Source organism: Lemur catta, chromosome 2 (genome assembly GCF_020740605.2).
Source record: "Lemur catta isolate mLemCat1 chromosome 2, mLemCat1.pri, whole genome shotgun sequence".
NCBI lineage: Eukaryota > Metazoa > Chordata > Mammalia > Primates > Lemuridae > Lemur > Lemur catta.
In genome coordinates this window covers 51,861,325-51,878,099 of record NC_059129.1, presented here as the reverse complement: position 1 = coordinate 51,878,099, position 16,775 = coordinate 51,861,325, and the positions used below count along the sequence as shown (strand labels likewise).

The 16,775-nt window shown below is 53.1% G+C and overlaps 2 protein-coding genes across 6 annotated transcripts in view; one reads left to right on the top strand and one right to left on the bottom strand.

Moving 5' to 3' along the window:
- Positions 1-2,934: 2,934 nt before the first annotated feature.
- Positions 2,935-5,473, top strand: DNPH1 (2'-deoxynucleoside 5'-phosphate N-hydrolase 1). Its single transcript, XM_045542010.1, has 4 exons — positions 2,935-3,151; positions 4,663-4,731; positions 4,915-5,025; positions 5,207-5,473. Exons 1-4 carry the CDS (start codon positions 2,956-2,958, stop codon positions 5,353-5,355), a joined length of 525 nt encoding a protein of 174 aa, XP_045397966.1. The 5' UTR covers positions 2,935-2,955; the 3' UTR covers positions 5,356-5,473.
- Positions 5,474-6,182: 709 nt separating this feature from the next.
- Positions 6,183-16,775, bottom strand: part of CUL9 (cullin 9) — a 36,114-nt gene continuing 25,521 nt past the window's right edge. For 2 of the 5 annotated variants that reach the window (XM_045542004.1, XM_045542006.1), the window contains exons 27-41: positions 16,464-16,609; positions 16,185-16,314; positions 15,843-16,042; positions 15,171-15,421; positions 13,855-14,200; positions 10,228-10,368; positions 9,917-10,081; positions 9,502-9,665; positions 9,055-9,148; positions 8,451-8,525; positions 8,230-8,340; positions 7,941-8,058; positions 7,419-7,552; positions 6,648-6,721; positions 6,183-6,540 (exon numbers count right to left, since the gene is read on the bottom strand). In XM_045542004.1, the coding sequence (XP_045397960.1) occupies positions 6,330-6,540; positions 6,648-6,721; positions 7,419-7,552; positions 7,941-8,058; positions 8,230-8,340; positions 8,451-8,525; positions 9,055-9,148; positions 9,502-9,665; positions 9,917-10,081; positions 10,228-10,368; positions 13,855-14,200; positions 15,171-15,421; positions 15,843-16,042; positions 16,185-16,314; positions 16,464-16,609 (2,360 nt within the window). In that variant the 3' untranslated portion in view covers positions 6,183-6,329. Of the gene's footprint in view, positions 6,541-6,638; positions 6,722-7,418; positions 7,553-7,940; positions 8,059-8,229; positions 8,341-8,450; positions 8,526-9,054; positions 9,149-9,501; positions 9,666-9,916; positions 10,082-10,227; positions 10,369-12,803; positions 12,917-13,854; positions 14,201-15,170; positions 15,422-15,842; positions 16,043-16,184; positions 16,315-16,463; positions 16,610-16,775 lie in introns of those variants that run through there. The other 3 variants (XM_045542007.1, XM_045542008.1, XM_045542009.1) reach the window with 3 other exon arrangements.

Here is a 16,775-nt window from a genome sequence, read left to right as displayed (position 1 = left end):
CAATGACTTACATTTATATAGCACTTTATTTTTGAATAGACTTTATTTTTTAGAGCAGTTTTAGGTTCACTGCAATACTGAGCAGATGGAACAGAGAGTTCCCATATACCCCCTGCCCCCCCACACGCACAGCCTTCTCCACTGTCAACGTCCCCCACTGGACTGGTACATTTGTTACAATGGATGAACCTGAATGGACATGTCATTATCACCCAAAGTCCAAAGTCCATAGTTTATATTAGGGCTCACTTTCTTTTTTCTTTTTAGAGACAGGGTCTTGCTCTGTGGCTCGGGCTGGAGTGCAGTGGCATCATCATAGCTCACTGCAACCTCTAACTCCTGGGCTGAAACAATCCTCCTGCCTCAGCCTCCTGAGTAGCTGGGACTACAGGTGCACATGACCACGCCTGGCTAATTCTTACAGATGGGGTCTTGCTATATTGCCCAGCCTGGTCACCTGGACTTTTTTGGGGGGCTCACTCTTGGTGTTGCACATTCTATGGGTTTGGACAAATGTATAATGACATGTACCCACCATTATAGTATCATACAGAGTAGTTTCACTGCCCTAAAAATCCTCTGAGCACTTTGTGTTTTCTAACATGCTTTCACATACTTTATCTGAATTGCACCATACTCAAACTAGCTGAGTATGTGAGGCAGGATAACATTTCTTCCCAATTTTACAGATAAAGAAACAGGCTCAGAGGGTTTAAGGGACCTGACCAAGGCCACAGAGCCAGTTGGTAACTGAGTCAGGACTCGATTCTGGCCTCCTGTCACCTGTTGAGATATTTCTCCCATCATGCTGCCAGACTAGACTGTCCACTTAGTGCCCCATCCCTCCAACTGGGGCCTGTCTGCACGGAGCCTGAAGGTCTGAGCTGCAAGCCATGGCTGGCTCTGCATCCTCACCAAACTGACAGTGGACACAGAACCAATCTCAGGGTCTTGTTTCTCATCTGGAGAAACAGACAAAATATCCCTTCCACTCTTTTTCCTTCAGCCTGAGCTAGAAGGTGATGCCAGCCACACCAGAGGTGTGGACCCTATGGAGATGGGGGCTGGTTGGTTTATTTGTGTATAAGATACAAAGGCAGAAACAAGATGCCCTGCATACATATGCACATGTGTGTTCACATGTGTTCCTCGCTTATGGGGGAACCGGAGGGAAGGTGTGAGTGAGGATGAGTGTTGAGGAGGTGTCCTCTGGCACATGAGGCCTCCTTCCTAAAGCTGCATTCATGTGCGTGTGTGAGAGAGAGAGGGCGCCTGGGGGTGGGGGCGGGGGGCACAAGTGCACAGCTGTGTCTTCATGTTTGCCCCACGGTTTGTGTGTCCATGGCTGGGCCCAGCAGTGGGTGGAAATACCCTGAAACCTCTTTGTCTCTCCTTTGTATCTTAGCTTTTTAAAAAAATTAGTATTGTGTCAAGTATATACTAATGTCTGAGCAAAATCATTTTTTATAAGAAAAAAATTATTATTATGTCTTCTCTGTAAACCCATACTGCGGTACTTTTAATAGTTCAGGAAGAATGCAGAAGAAACCACTGACGGTGCTTTCCTCTGGGAAATGAGGCTGGGGGTCTCAGGACTCTTTCCACTGCATACTCTTTTGTTCCATTTGAATTTCTTGTCACATATTTGTTACTGTCATAATCAAATAAGAGGAAATCAGTATTACTACTGGTGAGCAATGCAAGTCTGTCTGTCTCCTTGGCGATATTGCTTCTATCAACCTACTTGCGAAGGGCAGAGCAGATTACAAAGTGCCGTCAAATGCATCCTCTCATTTAAACCACTCATTCATTCAACAAACATTTAATAAATGTTTCCTAATTGCCAGGCACAGTTCTAGGAGGTGGAGATACATCAGTGAGCAAAAGTGATAACAATTGCTGCCCTCCTGGGAATTCCATTTGATTGGGCATGGAAGGACATACAACAAAATTAATAAGTCACATGGCACATAAGAAGGAGAGGGAAGGGAGATAACCGGGGGATGGGGGCTGCCATATTGAATAGGGTGGTCAGGGAAGGTGAAGTGTGAACAAAGACTTGGAGGAGATGAGGAGGGAACCAGGAAGCTACCTGGGAGAACAGGGGTCCAGGCAGAGAGAAAGGCAAACGCAACAGCTCTGAGGCAAGAGCAAGGCTGGCATGCTTGAGGAACAGCCACGAGGCCAGCAGGACGCCAGAAAGGTGAGCAAGAGTAATGGGAGCTGGAGTTAGGGAGGTAAGAGGGAAGAGACCAGATCATTTGGGGCCTCGTGGGCCACTGTGGGGTTTTTGCTTTTTACCCCAGGTGAGCTGGGGGCCATTGGAGCGTTCTGAGCAGAGGAGGCCCACGCTCTAACTCGTGTTCACAGGGTTGCTCTGGCTGCTGAGCGGACAGCAGGCCGTAGTAGGGAAAGGGGAGACCTGGCAGGAGGCTGTTGGGTTGGGGAGAAGGTGCCAGCGGGTGAGGTGGGAACCCAGCGAAGCAGTCCAATCCACTTCTTTCTGCTCCTCACAAAGGAGGTTCAGCCGAGGGTGGTGGCAGTGGAGGTGGTGGGCGTCAGATTTGGAAGGGAGAACCCACCGGAGTTGCCTAAGGCTTGGATGTAGGGCTTGAGAGAAAGAGCAGGGTCCAGAATGACTCCAGGGTTTGGGCCTGAGCAGGTGGGAGGCTGGAGTGGTCTTTACCTGGGCTGGGGAGGACTGCGGGGAGGAGGGGAGCAGAAGCGGGTGAGGTGGAGAAGTTAAAGATAAGATGCATATTAGGCATCGAAAGTCAAGTCCGGGCGTGGCGGGTTCCAGGGGCTTCCGGCTGGATCCTCCCCACTCGCCGGGCCCAGTCCACAGGTGCGGACTCGCAGGAGCTGGGGCGCCGCGCGGCCGGGCCGGGTCACGTGGCCGCGGGCTGGCGCCCCCTGGCGCCCCCTGGCGCTGGAGGCTGCGCGGCGGCAGCGAGGATGGCGGCGGCCCGGGGGCCGGAGCGCGGGGAGCCAGGGGAGCCGGGCGAGCCCCGCCGCCGAGCCCTGTACTTCTGCGGGAGCATCCGCGGCGGACGCGAGGACCAGGCGCTGTATGCGAGGATTGTGTCGCGGCTGCGACGTTTTGGGGCCGTGCTCACCGAGCACGTGGCGGCCGCCGAGCTGGGCGCGCGCGGTGAGGCCGCGGCGGGGTCGGGGACGGGCCGGGCCCCCTCGTCTCTCTTCCACAGCTGCACCCCAACGGCTGTGCTCCAGTCCGCCCTCCTGCCGGGGTGCTCCGTGAGGTGCCCCCGCCCTAGAAGGCAGGGGACCGGGCTCGGACCGCGTGTGGCCCAACACGCCTGCGGGTGGCTCAGCGTTCAGGGTTTACCCTGACCTTTGGTCCCTTCTTGGAGAACTCTCTCCGGTCCTTCCTGAGCGTTTGTAGGGAGGAGCAGAAAGAAGGTGGATTGGACTGCTTCGCTGGGTTCCCACCCCCCCGCCGGCACCTCCTCCCCAACCCAAAACGAAGCTTACCCTCCTTCCCTTTTTTTCTGTCAAGGTACCAGCCGTTCTCTTAGACCCGACTGGCCCCAGTTCTCGGGACCACCCTCTCTCTCACGTCCTCCGTTAAGGTTGTTACTAATGTGTTTGGGGTGGTTTTTTGTTTGTTTGAGACAGAGTCTTACTCTGTCGCCCTGGGTAGAGTGCAGTGGCATTATCACAGCTCACTGCAACCTCCAACTCCTGGGCTGGAGTGATCCTCCTGCGGAGTTGCTGGGACTACAGGTGCGCACCAGGCCAGCTGATTTTTCTATTTTTAGTAGAGACAGGGCCTCACTTTTGCTCAGGCTGGTTTCCAATACCTGGGCTCATGTGATCCTCCCTCCTCAGCCTCCCAAAGTGTTAGGATTACAGGCGTGAGGCACCAATGTGTTCTGCTCCTGGCTGCTGGGTTTTTCTCAAGCACTTTGACACATTGGTCTGGAATCTTGCTGACCCTTCCAGTTTGAAAATTGTGCCTAAAACTCTTATGCTTCTGCTCAGAAAACCTTAATTGGTTTTCCCTTACCCTACTCAAGAGCAGATCCATGATTTGTGGGATCTAATGCAGTTCTGGGAGATCTCCTTTAAAAAAAAAATCATTAGGGGGTTGGAAGAGCCTGTGCAAGTGAGGGACCCTGAAGCTTAAGGTTCATTAGTTTCATGGCGTATCCACCTTGGTGTGCTCGTGTGCCATCTGAGGGAGCTTGATTAAAATGCAGATTCTGATAGTCTGGGATAAAGCCTTGGAATCCGTATTTTTAACAAGCTCCCCAGTGGTTCTGCTCTGATGCCGGTGGTGGTGAGGCATTAACATTGGATTGATCCGACCTAGATCCGACCCCAGGATGCCTCTCCTACCTTTCGCCAAGTGCCCATACACCTTTCCCTAATTGCTCTGCTCCCCAACGAGTTAGTCCTTTCCGTATTTTCATTCAGCCCTCGTCGCACATTCCACCTTCCACAGGGTTAATTTTTCTCATGGCCCTTGCATTTCCTCACTCCTTTTGATGAAATCCTAATGCTGGGCGGGCCCTTGGAGGTCATCTAGCAGAGATCTCCCTCCTTCCCGGGGCAGGGTGGATATGGATGTGCCAGGGCATAGGACAGTTACTGAGAACCAGAGTGGGGCATGTCCTTGACTAGCTTTCTCCTCAACCACAGGGGAAGAGGCTGCTGGGGGTGACAGGCTCATCCATGAGCAGGACTTGGCCTGGCTGCAGCAGGCAGATGGTGAGTGGCCCTCCCTCCTACCAGCAAACTCCTCCAGAATATTAGATTCCTTGGATATCCCTGGCCTCCACACCTAGAAAGGATCCCAGAGTTCCCTCCTCACCACAACCACATTGTCATCACTCCCTTAGAAACACCCCAAGTTCCCCAGATACTGTGCCTTAGTCTATCTTTTCTTTCCAGTGGTCGTGGCAGAAGTGACCCAGCCATCCTTGGGTGTAGGTTATGAGCTGGGCCGGGCCGTGGCCCTCAATAAGCGAATCCTGTGCCTGTTCCGCCCACAGTCTGGCCGAGGTGAGCACCCCAAGTCCTGGAGGGCCACCCCTTCCCTCCCCGGCATTCTGCAGACCCAGCCCTCAGCTCCTTCCTGGGTGGGCTCTGAGCACAGTGCCTACCCCAAAAAGGGCACGGGGGGGCAGCGGCAATGTGGGAAGTGTGGAAGGGAGGCGACTTCACCTTTCCCCGTCCTTCCCAGTGCTTTCAGCCATGATCCGGGGAGCTGCAGATGGCTCGCGGTTCCAGGTGTGGGACTACGAAGAGGAAGAGGTGGAGGCCATGCTGGATCGATACTTTGAGATGGATCCTCCCGAGCAGATGGCTGCCTCCCCTGGCCCAACCGCTTGACTTAATCCCACTGAATATAATTCTTCTGATCCCAGACACTGCTCTAGAACACTAGACACTGCTCCATTCCTGCCCCTTTGCCCAAGTAGCAAATTAAAAGGTATGTTTAAAATTCTAACTTTATGTCTGTATGTGGGGTGGGGTAGGGCAGGTCCTCAGTAACAACCCTTTCACTTTAAGCTGTAGAGAGGCCCTTCATAAGTCTGTAGACCCAGAGACACCTAATGCCCTCAACCCCACCCTCAGAACATTTAAGGCTGCTCGACGATGCAGGCCGTCCCTCTGTCTCCCTGAAGCTGGGCTGGGTGTGCACTTAGCCCTGTACCGTATCAACCCGCACTTCCCTTTTCAGCCTAGGTCAAATGGGTCTGCTTTGCGCCTTCTCTGAGAAGAGAAGAGTCCGGAGGTCTAGAGAAAGCAGTAAAGAATGAGGGGTAGGGGCCGGGCGCGGTGGCTCACGCCTGTAATCCCAGCACTCTGGGAGGCTGAGGCAGGTGGATCGTTTGAGCTCAGGGGTTTGAGACCAGCCTGAGCAAGAGTGAGACCCCGTCTCTACTAAAAATAGAAAGAAATTAGCTGGACAACTAAAAATATACAGAAAAAATTAGCCGAGCATGGTGGCGCATGCCTGTAGTCCCAGCTACTCGGGAAGCTCAAGCAGGATTGCTTGAGCCCAGGAGTTTGAGGTTGCTGTGAGCTAGGCTGACACCACAGCACTCTAGCCCATGCAACAGAGTAAGACTCTGTCTCAAAAAAAAAAAAAAAAAAGACGGGCAGTTGAAGCCAGGTGGCCCCTGGTGAAGCTGTCCAGCCTGCTTCCAGAGAAGTATGTGGAAAAAAGTTTATTCAGGAAACAGAAGAAGATGCTGCAGACACTGGGATCCCCTTCCTCATGACAGTGGGGACAGGTGAACTCCTGCCCCCTCAGCCCCGAGACTCTGGGGTGCTCCCGGTGTTTCATGCATCCTGCCCCCTCAGTCATAGGTCTCATCATCATCATCATCATCCTCGTCACCAAAGAAGAAAGTCTCTCGGTCCAGGTTCTCAGACTCCTCATCATAGGAGAAACTGTCGTTGTCCAGCTCCTCATCAAACTCATCCTGCTGCCACTCTGGAACGTCATCGTCATCATCTTCCTCCTCTTCTTCCTCCTCTTCCACCTGCAGCCGTGAGGGGCCCTGGGGCCTAGGGAGAACCACCACAGTCAGCCCCACACTCAGCCCCATACTCAGCCCCGGAGGAAGCCTGACATCTCCCCCTGCCCACTCCGAGGCTCTGCCTACCCTACTTACTGACTGCCGGGCACGTTGGAGCCTTTTGCCTCCCGGGCCTCTACTGATGGACTCTGGAGACCAAGCCGGAAATCCTGGCAAGCAGACAGGATTTGGAGAGTAGAGGACATTCGGCCGTGGTGCCTAGCATTCCTTCCACTGATGCTTTCTGAGAGCCAGGCTCCTGCTGGGAATGCTCCCATCTCCTCTCACCACAGCACTTGGCAAACCACCTTAGTGTGATTTAACTCACAGATGGTCTCCAGGGATACGGGAGAGACAGTGAGGCACAGCACCCTATGCTTAAGGTGCTCCCAGTGTGTGTTCATTCTTTTCTGCCCAAATGACTTGCCAGTCAGTAAGCAGCCCGAGGGCAGGTTCATAGTTTACACTCGGCATCAGTGTATTAGAGCTGGAAAGAGCCTGGCAGACCCCTTATGCCAGTCAGCCCATCCTCTGGCCCCCACTCTACATTTTTAAGTCCACATATGGCAAGCATAGCCTGGAAAAGTTCTCCAAGTGATTCTGATGGGCACCTGGCCAAAACCCTTCATGTGGGATAACCAACCGCTTTACTTCATAGGAAAGCCCAGGAGGTTGAGTGACAGGGTCCAGCAGCATCAAGCAGGCTGGCCCAGGAGCTGGGATGTGCACCCATGTGTCCAAACATCCATTCACCTGCCTCGCTGCCTTTCCTTCTGGAATCATTCCAGGGCAGGGGCTGTCCAGGGCATAGGAGGACCCTAACCCCTGTCCCTGCGGGGGCAGAAGAGGTCAAGGCAGGGGTGGTACCTGGGAGGAGTGCTGCAGGATGGCGAGCAGCCTCTCCTGGATCCGCCGCAGCAGCTCCATGCCCGTGCTGAGGCAGTCGGCCCGCAGGAGGCGCAGGGAGGAGGCCAGGTCTCTGCACCGCAGCAGGGTCTCCTCTGCAGAGGGGGCAGGCACAGGGGCTCCCTCCTTTCTCCCATTCTCATCCACTCCTCCCTTCAACAAACACCTATGGGACATCTACCAGTGCCGGGCACTGCTCTAGACACTCATTCTCAAGAAGCTCCCGCTCTAGGGGCAGGGTATAGACCAGAATCAGAGAAAATGACAGGTGAACATCTGTGCCCTCAGGCACCTTGGGGCATAGGCTTTAGACCTGAACTTTCAAAGCCAGATGGTGAGCAGCCTATGAAGAATGAAAAAGAGGATGAGGACAAAGGGAAGGTGGGGGCACTGTTTTACCTGTCTGGTTGGGGCTGGGGTGCTCAGAGAGGGGAAGAGGCGGGCAGGAGAAAGCACTGGCGGGCAGGGGTGGGGCGGGCTCACCGAGGAGGATCTGCAGGGCATTGGTGTGCAGCTCCAGGCTCTCGGTCTGTTGCTCCACCACGTCCATGTACTCCGCGTCCTGGCTGTAGAAGCTGTACACGCAGGCGTAGGCCAGCACCTAGAGGAGCTCCAGTCAGCTCTCCCTGCCGGGGCTGGGCACCTCCACTCCCCACCTGCCCTCTCCTCATTCCCCCCATCCAGGCAGATCAGATGAAAGCAGCCAGGCCCACCAGCCCTTGGCACACCCCTGCACCTCCCTCCTCCCCTACCAGCTACGGCTCCAACCAACCTTTCTCGCCTGCTCTAGTCCCCGGCAGGCATCCTTGAGGAAGGTGAAGGATTTGGGCGGGGGTACCTCATGGATGGCAGATACCCGGTTCCACAAGTTCACAGCAAACTCCTGTGCATGCAGAGGAGGGTGCATCAGCACCAGCAGCGCAGCCCCACCCCATCCAATTCGGACCATCCCCCCACACCCGACGAATCCACCCACTGTTTCTTCCTGCTCACCCGGGCCTGGTGATGGAAAGTGCACCTCTCGTTATAGTCCTGGAACCGCTTCTCCTGGCGAGCTGCTTTGCTAACCTGGTGAGGACACATTGAGAGGGTTACTGGGTGCTTTGTTTGGAGAGGACAGAGTTAATAATTAGAATATCCATCATTCACCTTCCCACATTCTCCCCAGGTTATTTTCATCTAATCCTCATAACTGGGAGAGGGGTAGGTCATATTAATCCCCATTTATAGATGCTGTTGAGGCCTGGAGAAGTAAGCTGACTTGCCCAGAGCCACACACCACACAGTGAAGCCAGGCTCTGACTCCAGAGTCCTTGCTCTGCCCACATGCGCTGATGCCTCCTGAGAATGCCCAGCCCTCCCCAGCCCTTCTGTGGCCACCTCGGTGTGAGAAGTCCCGTTCTGGAGCTGAAGGTCCCTGTGAACAGACCTCCCAGTATAGAATTCCCAGCACCTGTAGGCCCAGGTAGCTCTGTCCTCCCTCATGGAGCCATTGTCCCAACAGCTGTGCCCACACAGCCCCCTCTGCCCAGGCCCCCGTGGTAGTACCCCTCCTAAGGGCTCTGTCTGTGCCCTCCCCCAGTGCCCAGCCCCTTACCATGGCAGAGCAGTTGTAATAGTCTTTGTGGTTTGGCTTCCAGGGCTTGAGGCAGCGCCAGCAGAATCCATGGTTACATTTGGCACAGGTCATGCTATGGAGGAAGCAAGCTGGAGGATTCCTGCCTCTGGGCAGGGGCATGCCAGGAATGCCAAGGGCCTGGATGCACAACTGCTGATGCCCTGGCATCCATGCTCTCCCCTATCCTGATAGTCCCCTTAATCTTACCCTGCCCTACTGAATGCACCCTTGCTTTTGAATTCCCCCATAGAGTATAGACTTAAATGGGGGGAAGGAACATTAAGATCTAGGAAGTCACTGGAGGATGTCAAGTGAGGGGTGGCCCTTGTTTGCTGAACTTTATGATGAGCCCAGTGCCCCTTCCTTCTACCAGGTTTCCCCTCCCCTCCCTTGCCCTCTGACTTCCCACAGTACCCCCCTTCTTACTGCAGGCACCCCTCGTTCTTCTCAATGGGAGCCTGACAGCTGGGACAGCGTTTGGAGATGAGCTTGGCCAGGTGCTTGCTCTGGGCCTCCACACTCATGCCATCGTAGTAGCCACCGTCGTCGACCCACTGAGACATGTGGCCACAGCTGGCAGGGTAGTGTGCCTACAGCAGGAGAGGGTGGTGAGGACACAGTTGCACCCTGACTGAGGGTAGCAGTGCTGGTGTGCACGGGAGAGAGGGGGACAAGACACAGGTCACATCGGGAGTACTCCAGGAGGAGGCACAGAGCTCAAATGGGTGGCACAGACTGAGGAAGGACAAGTCACTGTGTGTGTGGCAGGGAGTGGGTGCCAAGCAGGGAAGGAGTGTGAATCCTTGGTCAGGGTCAGGGCTGGCCAGGGTGGGGCACCCACCTCAGGGAAGCTACAATTGAAGCAGGAGGCCCAGCCACACTTGGAGCAAGTGGTCCCGCAGCTTAGGCCCTGGCGGCACAGGATGCGGTCACAGCCCTGGGGGTTGGTGCACCAGGTCAGGTTGGAGCAGCTCTCCACGTAGCCACGCAGGAGTGCCTTCTCATACTGTGGGGCCGTAAGTGCCACAAGGTGAGGCATGGCTCTCCAGGATGCCACATGTCCAGGCCCCCAGCACTCCACAGCTCAGCCCATTCCCTGCAGCCTGCCCCTTTGGCTCTGCGCTAGAGCCTCTCTCAGATGAGAGGAGATACCTTGGAGATGACCTCTGGCGAGGAGACAATGGCACGAATGAAGGCTCCAGTGGGCTGGGCCGGGCAGTCGGCAATGGGGCAGGTGCAATTGAGAACAAGGTTCTGCTCGATCCGAGTTGTTAGATACTCATTCCAGCAAGACTGGGAGGAACAAATGGAGGAGCTGCTCAGAGACAGCATGGGGCGCAGCACAGAGGAAGGGGTCCTGGTAACTAACCTAGCGTCCCACCTCACCCCTCCCCAACGATGTGGAAGGCCAGAGACAAGCTCGCTTTTAGATCAGCCTCAAAGCTGACCCTAATCTTTTCAGCTTCCATGGGTTTCGCTGAGACTGGCCCAATTTACAGTTGTCTTTGAGATTGTGTGAGCTGGGGTATTTGCCTAATTACTGTTGGGAGGGACGTGGGGGAATGGGTAAAGAGAATCGAGAAAAAGGAGAAGGGTTCAAGTTCTAAGAAAGATATGGAGAGAGAAAGGAGGCCTGGGGAAGGGGGCTGCCTTTTCCCCCCTGGGTGGCTGGCCTCCCAACACTGCTGACACAGCTCTGGTCTCCCCTCCTAGGTCAGTGACTTATCTCCAATGACCCTGTCCTGATGTTCCCATCTCCCCAGACTCATGCCTCGAATAGACTTGGCCTCTTCCCCACAAATAGACTTGCCCATTGAATTCCCCAAACTCTGACCAATGGCACCACCATCCCCCCAGTCACCAGTGTCAGAACCTTCATGTCTCCCAAATTCTTCTCTTGCTCTCACATCACACCCCTGCCCTAAATCAGGTCATTATTCCCTCACCCCTAAACCACTGCAAGAGCCTGTCCCGATCTATGGCCTTCCTCTCCCCACCTCTCCCCATGCCATCCATCTGGTATAAGCATGAGCGGCGGCCTAAGCCTCCCAAAATACTCCATTAACCACCCTTGCCCCGCACGCTGCCTATGGCCGAGCTTTCCAAAATGATGGGTCTAAACCCCCCGAGACTAGCTGTGTCGGTGGTATCAAAGCTGCAGGATAATGTGAAGCACCTAACTGGACCATTTTTACTCAAAGCAAAGTACCAAACCAAACCCTTTTTATATTGAAACAAACCCAGACAAATTGGTAACTTGAAATGCTAACTTCCTGCGTTTTTGAGATAAAACTGGGAAAATTTCTCCAAATTCAGACCCCATATTTACAGGCACACAGGTGCCCCTGGGTCCCTCACAGCTGAGGAAGGGAAACACTGCCCTGTAGAACAAAAATCCTTGCATCCTCAGTGTGGGGCCCCTAAGGAGCCCCTTCTGCTTTTGTCAATATTGTTAGACCCAAGTGGAGTGCCGTGCGCTGCTGCCCGCTGCCAAGGCTGCCTGCCATGGAGGCTCACTCTGGGGGCCCTCTCCAACTGCTCCAGACCCCCCATCACCCTCCTCTCACTTCTCTTGACTTGCAGTTTGTGCCACTCAGCTGTGACTAATGCACAGGTGCTCCTTAGCTGGGGCTTTTTCAATAGGCCTGTTTTTCTCAGTCTTGTTTTCAGGTTCCTGCCTCTACATCCTTATAGGGTAGGGTGTGCCCCAGGCTCAGCACCCTAGGCCTGCTCTCTCCCCCTGCGTGATGCCAGCCGGGCCTCTCTACTTCCTTCCACATTCAAAATCCACTGTCCCCTGCCAGATCCGCACCGGTGTCATCACTGCCGCTAGTCCAAACTACCACCATCCCCTGCCTCTCTGTATAACAGTCTCTGAATGAGTGTCCTTGCGCCCACTTTTTCTCCATCCAAGCCTTTTCTCTACACAACGGCCAAAGTCATCTTTTAAAAACTATAACTCAGATATCACTTTTCTGCTTAAAACCCACCATGGCGTCCCATAAAATGAAATCCACTGTCTGCCAATCCCAACCCAACCTGGTCCCCGTCAAACTCCCGAACCTCCTTTCCTGCCCCATACTGTGCTTCAGCCACCAAGCAGCTCCTCTGTGCTTGTGTTCCCTGTCTGCAACCCTCTCCCTGCAGACAGTCACCTCTCAGGCCTTCCCTGACCTCCCCAATTGAAAGTACAAGCCCCTCAGCCCCACTCTTAACCTCTATCACTTCCTATGACATTACTCAATTGTATTCTCTTCCCTGCATTTATCATAAAAGCGTGGCGGGCAGGCCCTGGGGTGAGACTGCCAAAATTCAATCCGGACTTTGGGCAAATTACTTCACCCCCAAGTGTCTCCATCTGTCATCTATAAAATGGGAATAATAAAAATACCTACCTTATAGAACTATTGTGAGAAGTAAAATAATGCACGTAAACAGCACAATGCCTGGCCCAGAGTGAGCCCCATAAACGTTAGCTGCTGTTATTATTAACTCTCTGGTCATTTTTTGCTTGGACTTTTTTCACTCCCTCATCCAGCACCCAGTGCTATGCATAGTAGGTCAGTGAGAAATATTAGTTGAATGAAAAAAGGAAAGTGAAAAGGAAATAATTAAGAACCTGGGGGAAGGGAGCATAAGCAACTATGTGAGAGGAGTAACTGTAACAGGAGCACAGCAAGAGGGAAGGAGAAGAGAGTGCACACACACACGCGCACACGCAAATGCACCTGTCCCAGATCACCCACCACGGGGGACACGCTGTTGGGAGAGGCAGCTAGAATTCATGGCAACAAGCAGCGCTCCTCCTGCTAAGTTGATGTGTCTGGGCTTGGCACCAGTTCTAAAGAGCAGGGAACACCACACTCAGCACTCCAGGTTCTCTGCACCTCACCCCCCGCTCCCTGCCTTTGAAGATGACCCACTCCCCATCTACAACCTTCTCTGCATCCACTGTACAGACACAAGCCTAACTACCCATAACTCTCTTCTACTTTTGTGTTATATACCGGTCTGTACCATTTCTTCTCTTTTTTTTTTATTATTTCAAGAAATTATGGGGGTACAAACATTTTGATTACATGTTATGACTTTGCCATATCCCAACCATGATTTGAGACGTGCCCTTCCCCACCTACAATGCTCACTGTGCCCATTAGTTGTGAGTTTACCCACTCCCACCCCCCTACCCCCAAGGAATATTACTACTGTGTGAGCACCTTAGTGTTGATCAGTCAGTGCCAGTTTGATGGTGATGTGCCACTTCTTTTTATTTTTGTATTAAGTGAGAGTATATGATAAAAGAAGTGATGTTGCTCTGAGATGAGGGGACTTGAATGGTGATATGGAAACCATAAACTAGAACTGTCACCAATTTCCTAACACTTTCTTGTTTACAAAGTGCCTTGACATATATTTTACATATATATATCGGTTCTCAAACCTGGCTGATAATTGGAATCACCCGAGGAGCTTTTAAAACTCCAGATGCCTGGGTTTCACCTCTAGAGATTCTGATTTAACTGGTCTAAGGTAAAGATTGAGCATAAGAACTTATAAAAGCTCCTGGTGACTATAATATGCAGCAGAGTTTAAGAACTGCTGATATATATCACTGAATCCTAACACCCACCCTTCAGAGTGTCAAGGCAGGTGCCACCACTTACAGATGACAAAACTAGACTTATCCAACACTGCCAGATTAGGCTAGAACCCAAGAGTTCCCAAGGAATCGCATTAGGGTGGAAAGCCAGGGCAGGAGAGAAGCTGGCAGAGACTCACCTTACAACAGAAGTGCATGCAGCAGAGCGATGGCAAGTCGTCATCAGGCTCCAGGGGGCTGACACAGACAGGGCAGTAGTCGGGGCGTGTCGGGGTAGCCTGGGGCTGAGGCACGCACAGCCCAGCTGCCAGCAGTAGCGGCTCAGGGTCATCACTGTAGCTCTGCAGCAGCTGTTCAGCACCCCAGTGGGAATGAGCCAAGAGGTGCTGAGCCATGTCTGCCTCTAAGTTCAGCATCTCCTGCACCTGCCGCACCGTCTGTTCCATCAACCCTTCTACCTCCTCGGGGCTCATGGTGCGGCCTGCAGGCAGCTGCAGAGATGCCAGGGCAGCCACAACTTCTGGGCTTGGAGGGAGAGAAAAGACAGCAATCAGTCTCTCTGCCATGCTTGTCCAGCCTACTAACAGGCCCCCACATAGTCCCCAGCTCTTTCCTTGTGCACCCTTGCTCGCACCTGCCTAACCACCCTGAGGATAACCACCCAGACCAATTGTCGGAGCATGGTCCTCCACAGAAATGTTTGTAAATGGGAGTGTGTGGTTGGCTGCTACAATGACTGGGGGCATTAAAGGTATCTAGTAAGCAGGGGTCAAAGTGCTAAGTGACCTATAGTGGATGGGATGGTCCCACCTCAAATGGTAGTAGAACCTCTACCATTTAAGAGGTCAGAAATGGTAGTCTACATCCTTCCTGCTCAAAGCGTGGCCTGTGCACCAGCAGCAAAGAGTGTTCTACTGAATCAGGATCTGCATTTTAACACCGTCCCCAGGTGATGTGTATGCATGTTGAGGTTTGAGAAAGATGACTCTAGAGAATTCACTTTATACATGATGCAAATAGCAGGCATGAAAAGTAGTACCATAACAGATTCCAGTGAACTGGATCTCACATTAAAAGCTTTAGGGGTGCCAGCTAATTAGGGAAATCCTATGGTAAATTACTCTGTAGAACAAACTTCTTGAAAGTTTGTATATTTCACTGAGCAGAGTACATAGTTATTAGCACTCAATACATATTTGCAGAATATTTCATATTTGCTTAGAATTACAGACATCTATAAAGGAGCTGAAATATCTGGGTCCCTTGCCTAAAAGCTGGCCCTGGTAGGTGGGGACAGCCAGACACTTGACTGGCAAGGAAGGGATGGGGTGGTGGTGCTGAGGAGAAATGAGGACTAGCAAATTGGGGGAAGTAACAGACAGGGAAAATGGGATTAGACAAGGAAAGAAAAGAAGTGTTTTTTCACAAGGAATGCTGGCTTTGGTACCACAATCCCTCCCACCTCACTGCAAGGGGACAGTGGTAGGGTGGCTACCTAGGCTTGGAGGCCTTAGTGCTCTGGTTGCCACAGAAAGGGACTTCTGCCTGGCCCCGGTAGGGCCCCATGGGCTCTGGAGTAGCACACATCAGGATCTGGGGCCGGTCATCACGCCGTTTCACATAGCCCTGGCCCAGGAGGTGCAGGATGCAAGAGAGGACATCTGTACTGGTACAGGCCACGCCCCCAGCAACAGCGCGGCCCAGGCTTCCAGGGGGATTTGGACCCTTCTGCCAGGCCTCCAGCACCTGGACGGGAGGAAAGAAATGAGTAGGCCACTTTTGCCTAGGGAAGCCAGCCTACCTGGGCTCAATGCCTGGCTCTGCTACTTACTAGCTGTGTGACTATGGATTAGTTACTAACTTTCTCATGCCTCACTTTTCTAATCTGTCAAAGGGGATAAAATAATACTTAATGGACTATTGTGAGGATTAAATGATTTAATCATGCAAACTCTTAGAATGGGGGCTCACATGTGGTAAATACTCATGTCTTATCTCTGCCTTCTAACTGTCCTGTCAGGAACAGAAAACCCAGATGGAAATGTCACCCCACAGAGGTCTCATATTAAGGGAGTTTACCTTCCCTTATGATGACCTCTGGGTCCAACCCCCAGCCCCAAACATGACTCCCTCACGCCCCCAACTTCATGGTCCCCTCTCTGCCTACCAGACAAACTAGGTGATCAATGTGGAGGCCTTTCTCCCCATGGGCTTTGAGAATACGAACAAGAAGACAGCCCAAGAGGTTCCTCTTCTGTTCCAGGGTTCGGCCCTCATCCTTCTCCACGTCCAGGTACGTCTGGGGAGGTATCAGCCACAGGGCCTCCCCACTGGGCTGGGGCCCAGACTCACGAACCCGCAGCACACCTGGAACCCACTCCCAGTCAGTTTCCCCAGGAGAGGAGAGACAGATGAATGGGGACTATGAGGACCCCATTCTCCATCCCTACTGAAGGCCCTCTACCCTGAGGGCCTCTTCCCATCAGCAGCCCAGCCTCCCTTGACCTACCCCCATGTGGAAATTCGTGACCCTCACACAGGGCTAGAGGGCCATTCTCCGAGGTGAGGGGCAGAAGTGCCTGGAGCAGCAGCTCTGGGGAGAGGTCAGAATTCTTCAGCAAGGTCTCTACTGACACCTCCTGGTGCAGAGAAAAAGGCCCAGTCAGGATTTAAGGCAAAGGAAAGCAAAGTAAGAGAGGAGCAAGGATGGAAGAGAAACAGTTTAGCAGGAGAATAGTGACAGACAAGGTGGTAGAGAAGACAGAGAGAGGCTAAGGAGCTCAGGTACCTCTATCTGATTGAAATTCAACAGCAGCCACATCTGCACGGTGGACACGTGCAGGGTCTGGTCCCCAAACTGCAGCTCAGCCCGGCCCAGCCACGTCCACTGCAGTCGCCGATGTGGCCCCATGTCCAGGGCTGGATGGTTCTGACCTAGGAAGGTGTCGAGCAGAAAGATTAAGACAAAGAGCAGGGGCAATGAGGGGGTTAGGGGTTGAGGCATCAAGCTTTGCTCCTGTTAGTCCCTGCAGGGAGGAGGGCCCCAGCATTTCCAGAGAGGTATCTTGTCAAGCTTCTAGACCTCAGCCTTCTCTGTGCC